The following is an 8054-nucleotide window of genomic DNA, read 5'->3' as shown; positions in this document are numbered from 1 at the left end:
TTATCACAAGTACGATTTTTATACTGATATTTATTCTTATTTTATTGTATGTTATAGTTAATTTTAACCAAGGTCTAGCCTCAGTTTTGCCTAGTTTGTAAATTCAATAGGAACTAACTTGTACTGACCATTTATAAAAATGAGAATGTTAATGTTTCAGTTTGGTAAGAGTATGTGAGAAACTTGCTGCACCCGTAAGTGACCCACTTGAAATATGTAGTCCGTGCTAAATAAATAAATAATAAAGTATTGTTGCTGTGACGGTAAAAATTATATGTTTATTGTATATATGAAATAAAATTATTCAATCCAAATAATGTTGATCTGTAACTAACTGATCAATGCATTTACTCACAGCAGACAGAGAAAGAGGAAAAACAAAGGAATCTGCATAACTGTGTTTATAAGCTGTTGATCAGGTTCAGTGACTACACTCTAGCAATCACTAGCTTCCACTGCTGAATTAACAACTAAGTGTAGGAGAATATCATGTCATGTCTGTTCCCACTCAACAAGACAGGGTCTCGTGCACATTCAGCAATCAGAATTAAACAGACACTGATATGCAATGACATTCTGTACTTATGGCACTGAGTTCACTGCCTGTTAGTTGGCAAGGTCAGCAACAGTAAGAAACTCCAATATCTTGGTGCACTCTACAAACATGCGGCATGAAACACATACTAAAACAGTCTTATTTACATGTAATACTGTAGCATGCTACAAGTAACAAATTGTTCCTTTAGTCTAAACCCATATCTGGTGCTCTATGATTTGCTATACACATCAACATGTATTTGCTGATGTGTCTTCAGATTACTTTTCCAACTGAATGACCTATTAGATACATCACATCTAAACGGTTGCTCCCTACTATGTAGGAGCTAATGTAACTTCAGATTATTGTGAAAACTGAATGACTTATTACACACTTTACAGCAAAATGGCTGCTCCCCACTATGTATGCGCTGAAGCGGCCTCCGTAGTCTAGAGGTAATGTTCCCACCTCATGACTCTTAGTACGCGGGTTCAAAAACCCGGCGGAGGTCGTCGAATTTTTAAGGGCGGAAAAATTCAGGGAACAAGTCCTCCAGGAGGGACTTTAAGCTGTGGGTACCGTGTCGTAGATTTACGACATGTAATATAACCTCATGTCTCTAGGAGACCTCTGAGCAAAATTAGGCAACGTTTCCCGCCCAAGTAGTTTCCAATTCCTCCGGTAGATGGGGGAAGTATTAGGTTCCACTGCCAGAGGAGAGGGGACGTCTCTGACAGAAAGGGACTAACTATTAGATACCACTGCCAGAGGAGGTTGGAACCTTGCTGGCAGAAAGGGGCTGCTAGTAAGCACCAGTATCGGTAGGGTAAGGAGACAGTAGAAATTAAAGGGGGACGCACAATGGACCACTAACCGGTCTAAGTGCATGGGCAAACCCACCCCCTCAATATGGAATTCGGAAATGTATGCGTTGATGTGCCGTCAGATGCCTTTGCATGCTGAATGGCTTATTAGAAACATCACATATAAATGGCTGCTCCCCAATATGTATATGCTGATGTGTCTTCAGATGAATGAATGACACACTGCACACATCACAGAAAAATTGTGAGTCCCCTGTATGTATGCGCTGATGAGTCTTCAGATTACTGTGCCAACTGAATGACTTATTATATAAATTTCACCTGAATGGCTGCTCCCCAGTATGTATATGCTGATGTGTCTTCAGTGTACTCTGATCTCTGAATGACTTATTACACACATCACATCTAAATGGCCGGTCCCCAGTATGTATGCGCTGATGTCTCTTCAGTGTACTCAGAACACTGAATGAGTTACTACATACATCACATCTAAACGGCCGCTCCCCAGTATGTATGCGCTGATGTCTCTTCAGTGTACTCAGAACACTGAATGAGTTACTACATACATCACATCTAAACGGCCGCTCCCCAGTATGTATGCGCTGATGTCTCTTCAGTGTACTCAGAACACTGAATGAGTTACTACATACATCACATCTAAATGGCCGCTCCCCACTATGTATGCGCTGATGTATCTTCAGATAACTCTGACAATTGAATGACTTATTACACACATCACAGCAGAATGGCCGGTCCCCAGTATGTATGCGCTGATGTGTCATCAGATGACTCTGAACACGGAATGACTTACTACATACATCACATCTAAATGGCTGCTCCCCAGTATGTATGTGCTGATGTCTCTTCAGTGTACTCTGAACACTGAATGACTTACTACATACATCACATCTAAATGGCCGCTCCGCACTCTGTATGCGCTGATGTGTCTTCAGATGACTCTGACAATTGAACGACTTATTACACACATCACATCTAAATGGCCGCTCCCCAGTATGTATGCGCTGATGTGTCTTCAGTGTACCCTGTTGACTGAATGACTTATTACACACATCACAGCAGAATGGCCGCTCACCAGTATGTATGCGCTTATGTGTCATCAGATGACCCTGAACACGGAATGACTTACTACATACATCACATCTAAATGGCCGCTCCCCAGTATGTATGCGCTGATGTGTCTTCAGTGTACCCTGTTCACTGAATGACTTATTACACACATCACAGCAGAATGGCCGCTTGCCAGTATGTATGCGCTGATGCGTCTTCAGATTACTGAGACACCTGAATGACTTACTACATAAATTACACCCGAATGGCCGCTCCTCAGTATGTATACGCTGATGTGTCTTCAGTGTACTCTGATTACTGAATGACTTATTACACACATCACATCTAAATGGCCGCTCCCCAGTATGTATGCGCTGATGTGTCTTCAGTGTACCCTGATCACTGAATGACTTATTACACATATCACAGCAGAATGGCCGCTTGCCAGTATGTCTGCGCTGATGTGTCCTCAGATGACTCTGAAAACTGAATGACTTATTACATAAATTACACCTGAATGGCTGCTCCCCAGTATGTAAACGCTGATGTGTCTTCAGTGTACTCGGATCACTGAATGACTTATTACACACAACACAGCAGAATGGCTGCTCCCCAGTATGTCTGCGCTGATGGCTCTTCAGACGACTCTGAAAACTGAATGACTTATTACATAAATTACACCTGAATGGCTGCTCACCAGTATGTATCCGCTGATGTGTCTTCAGTGTACTCTGATTACTGAATGACTTATTACACACATCACAGAACAATGGCCACTGCCCAGTATGTATGCACTGATGTGTCTTCAGTGTACTCTGATCACTGAATGACTTATTACATAAATTACACCTGAATGGCTGCTCCCCAGTATGTATACGCTGATGTGTCTTCAGTGTACTCTGATCACTTAATGACTTAGTACATACACTGCAACAAAATGGGTGCCCACAACTGTGTATGAGTTGATGTGCTTCCAGAATTCGCTCTTGACTGAATGAATCACCACACTCAACACAGGAATATCGTCGGTCCTCACGATGTACAGGTTGTAGTTCATTTGAAGTGCTCTGAAAAAGAGTGGAAATAGCATGAAAAATCCTAGTAGGAGGAGGAATGAATTTGAAGCTCCAGTACAAAATCGAAAGGTGTGAGAGGGATGACTGAGAGGAGAGAAGATGGAGGTAAATAAAATCACACATTTCTAAGTCTCCTAAAATGACATAACAATAAAGGCTGCATTAAAAATAACATTAAGATACGCTGCATATGACCCAGTTTAATCCATGGAAAAATATAGACAAAAGGCCTCAAAAGAATAACAGAGTGTCAATTCAACAGACATGGCCATCCTGATACCATGAACAAATCAATGTGAGTCATCTCCTAGGATGCCATCCAACATTCCCTGACAATGAAAACATTTGGGTTTTGTCAGAAAATGACCAATACTTCCAGATGTGTGTAACAATCATGCACACACCACACTGCATAGCAACAGTGCATATGTCTGGCAATTGCGCCTCATTTGAAAACATGTAAGCATAATTTTCTGCTTCCTGATAGAACCAAATGACTGCCACACCAGAATACCAAGGCTGAACTGACTGCAATTCGTTATGCTGTGTTGGTCCACATTTTTGCCAGGATGAGATGAAAGGCTAAAGCCAGAAACATTACCACCCAGAGGTTGTTCTGCTGACAAACTCCCAAAGAACACAGCTTCGCTGGCAGCTGCATGCAATGGCGGTGCAGTAGCAATAAAGAAACTGAGAAATCAGCCCTATGCTCCAAAGTTGGAGCAAGAGAAGGGGGAAGAAGTCATTTTTCCCTAAATTTGCCACCACCAGGTAGTGGTCAGTATCACAATCTGCTGCTCTGAATGATCAGACTTCAAGTATACTTCAATGCCACCTCCAATCTACCAAAATATGGTCAATTTCGTTGTGTGTCTTTCCATCAGGAGATATCCAAGTAGATCTATGAGTGTGATGATGTAGGAACATTGTACTTTTGACAATTTTTTTTGGGATGTGGCAGGATTTACTACTGCAATGCCAGTATCATTATTACTTTCGTGCAAAACTCCCATTCCCAATTGTTGGTTTGAATATTTCTTTGCTACCTACTATGGCATTGAAATGTCCTAACAAGATTTTCATATGATACTTCGAGAATCTATTAAATACATGTTCTAGTTCCTCGTACAACCTGTCCTTTCTTTTATTGCTAGTAGGTTGGCAGTAGGTCCCTTGTACTGCGGCCACTTCTGGCCTATTGTACCAGCCCCAGATGATAGTTGAGGGTGATTGTGGAGCAATTGGTGGAATGAAGATCAGCAGGGGAAACCGAAGTACTCGGAGAAAACCTGCCCCAGCACCACTTTGTCCACCACAAATCCCACTTGACCAGACCCGGGATCGAACCCGGACCGCCGCGGTGGAAAGCCAGTGGCTAACCGCTTCAGCTATGTCGTGGCCGAGAACCTGTCCTTTATATCATCGATTTTATACTCTGTTGGTTCATGAACGTTCAGAACAATATCACATCAGTGACCTCTTAGAATCATGTACAACTAACAAACTCTATCCTCTTAACTACCGATATGATTCTCTTATGTATGAAAAATCTGTACTTAATTCATGATTCTCATTCCCCTTTCCATAGCAAAATGTATATTTGCCTGCTGGTTCAGTGCCACTTCCGTCCCATCTGAGCTCCTGGACTCACACTAACTGCAACTTATATTTTGATATTTTTTCTGCCACTGCCCTATACATACTTCTCACACTCCTTGTCGCAAAGGAAACTTTGCTATGTCCCTTACTGCACCCAAAATTCCTTACAGACCGCTGCTGTAACTCCCGATAGCAGAATGAGTCATGACGTCCGCCGGGTTTGAACCCTCGTACCTTGAGTCATGAGGTGGGAACGTTACCCCTAGACTACGGAGGCCTCTGCACTGTACACTTAGTGTAGTGCTATGTTTCAGCTCTTGTGTTTCATGCAAAGTAATTCTTTTGATATGAAATTAAAGAGAAAGTTTCTGGCTATCATTTCGTATATTCATTGTCCCACTTTGAACTTCCCACGTTATTTGTATTTCATTTGATTTCTTTGAAGAAGTTTTGTACTTTGCCACGTAGCGTGCTCTATTACTATACAAACCTATATCCACCTTGTAGAATAGTACTGAACTAAACATGCTAGTTCGATAGTGTGTGCTCCTTGTGCATGTTGATAGAACTGAAATTTGATTCTCTTCAGGCAGAATTTGACAAGTGCTGCTTCTAGATTGGAATTTGTAACTGCAAGAAACTGAGAAACCACGTGTAGAACTTACGACATGTAGGATACGTGATGTTGACTTTAAAAGAAGTTTGTTACTACTGCTATGTTGGATACATTAAACAGCTTCCTATATGAATGCCTCTTTGTACATTCCCCTTTGTTCCATAAATAGCATCATGCAGTTAGCATGTAACACCTATGGCTAGCGCAAGCAAGAAACCTTTAGCTGTGCTGATTGAGGAAGAGTTGGAAAATTTGCTTCAAAGCAATTCTGAGCAAAGTCTGTCAGGTTCGGATTTTGACACTGAGAATGAGTTGGATCAGTGGTTCTCAAATGTTTTACCTCTGAGCCCCCCCTGTGAAGAGAAAATACTCTCAGGCCCCCAGCCTGTTTTTTTTATCAAAATATAAGTCATGGTATGTATGTTTGACGTTTCATTCACTTTATTTTGTGTTTTTCTACATACTACTTAGCAGTTTTCTTACTCAAACTTAAAGTATCACAATACTAGGCCTACAATAAAAATTAGTTTTAACACTTGCAATTAACCAAAATGTGCACTGAAATGAAACGATATTTAACTAACAAGTATTTAATTTTTTTTTTGCAAAGAACATCAAACATTTAAATGTCAAAGTTCAGTGTGATGGATGGGCTTGCTTTAGAGAACAAAGTTTATCAAAACGTGGAGTAATATCAGATATGGCCACTCCAACTTCTTTAGCAATATTTAGCCTTGAATGATTCTTTGACTTTATAGCTGCCAAAGCAGAAAACCCTGTCTCGCATAAGTAAGTTGTTGCGAAAGGAATCAGGATTTTCAATGCTTTTTTGGCTCAAAGTTTGGAATTCCGTGCCAATATGTATCCAGAACTCCAGCAAAGACAATTCCTTAAATTTACTTTTTAATGAAGTATCACTAGTGAGATGGATGAGTTGTTCTTGCTCATTTACATTCAGAGATGATGGCCCAGGAGCATTTTTGAATGGATTTTTAATCCAATTAAATTTATGAAAATCATTGCAAAAGTATTTTTCAAAATGAACTTTCAACATTACGAGATGATCAAGTAGGCAGCTTTTTATGTCCATTGGAAGCATTGGATTATCAGTGTCTTGTACCATTGACACCAGAGTAGGGAACATGTCTAGCATGTCACTTTCCATACTGTTTCTCCAGAGCTCTAATTTTCTCATGAATGCCTTCACTTTGTCATTCCAAGAAAGTACAGTTGCCTCATTCCCTTGAAGTGAAGTGCTGAGGATATTTAGTTTCTCAAATATATCTGTGAGGTAAGCCATTTTCAATAAAAAATCCTTGTTGCAGAAACTGTCTGCCAGTGAGGGGTTTTCCCCATTTAAAAAACAGAACATCTCATGCCTCAGCTTAAACATTCTCTTTAATATCTTGCCTCTTGAAAGCCAATGAGCATCACTAAAAAATGACAGAGCAGTGTGTTTGGCACTCATTTCCACACACAGCATTTTAAAAATTCTAGATTTCAGAGGATGCGGCTGCTGCCGAACTATCAACGCTGTCTCTGGCATATGTGTTTTATAATTGCCGGTAAAGAGAATAATTATTAGTTACTTTGAAATTCATGATAATTAAAGCCTGTACTCATCAAAAGTTTTTCTATATGTATTTTTATTTTTTGTTACTATTTTAATTGATTTAGGGCAGTTTTAATTTTTATCTGTAAGAAAGTATGCTGCGCCCCCCTTCAAGCCCTTCACGCCCTCCCCCATTGGGGTTGCGCCCCACAGTTTGAGAACCACTGAGTTAGATGATCGTGCCTTGCTTGTTGCTGTGCGAAATGAGGACAGTGATGAAGATGATGACAGCGCTACTCAAGACTTTATTTGGGAAAATATGGAGAACTACAGGGGACAGTGGGAAAATTTCAAGGGTAGTGTCAGAGCTCGAGGTCCTATGAAACGTTCACGGAAATTGTGGATGTTTTTGAGTTTTTTCAACAAAGAACTTATTGACACTATAGGCACAGAAACAAACAGGTACACGGAGCAGTTCCTATGTGGGCGTGAACTATCAGTCAGGTCGCATGCTAGGGCATGGAAACCTGTGACAGAGGACGAAATTTATGTTGTGTTGGGTTTGTTCCTGCTCATGGGTATTATACAGAAACCTACTCTTTGGTCATATTTTACAATGAAAAGAGTAATTTCCACACTGAGATTTAGAGACATTATAACACGAGACAGATTGGAGTTAATATTGTGACATGTTGAGCTATGGATGACGCCCCTTGCCCCCCCCCGGCCAGCCGTGATGCGCCGAGCGAAGCCGAAGTGAGCCGAGGTTAGCCGAGTCCTA

At 40.8% G+C, this 8054-nt stretch overlaps 1 protein-coding gene and 1 long non-coding RNA gene across 4 annotated transcripts in view; one reads left to right on the top strand and one right to left on the bottom strand.

The window, feature by feature from the left end:
- LOC117282062 overlaps nt 1-8054 on the top strand; it is a 19222-nt gene that overhangs the window by 7459 nt on the left and 3709 nt on the right. Inside the window, exon 2 of the long non-coding RNA XR_004512662.1 lies at nt 5402-5405. This is a non-coding gene — a long non-coding RNA (uncharacterized LOC117282062). The remainder of the gene's footprint in view (nt 1-5401; nt 5406-8054) is intronic.
- LOC111861636 (zinc finger protein 271) overlaps nt 1402-8054 on the bottom strand; it is a 17310-nt gene continuing 10657 nt past the window's right edge. For all 3 annotated transcript variants that reach the window (XM_033750229.1, XM_023846406.2, XM_023846485.2), the window contains exon 4: nt 1402-3497. In XM_033750229.1, the coding sequence (XP_033606120.1) occupies nt 1680-3497 (1818 nt within the window). In that variant the 3' untranslated portion in view covers nt 1402-1679. The remainder of the gene's footprint in view (nt 3498-8054) is intronic.

This window comes from Cryptotermes secundus, unplaced genomic scaffold (assembly GCF_002891405.2).
Source record: "Cryptotermes secundus unplaced genomic scaffold, Csec_1.0 scaffold1792, whole genome shotgun sequence".
Taxonomy (NCBI): domain Eukaryota; kingdom Metazoa; phylum Arthropoda; class Insecta; order Blattodea; family Kalotermitidae; genus Cryptotermes; species Cryptotermes secundus.
Note: the sequence above shows the minus strand (reverse complement) of the source record. Positions and strands in the feature narration are given on the sequence as shown.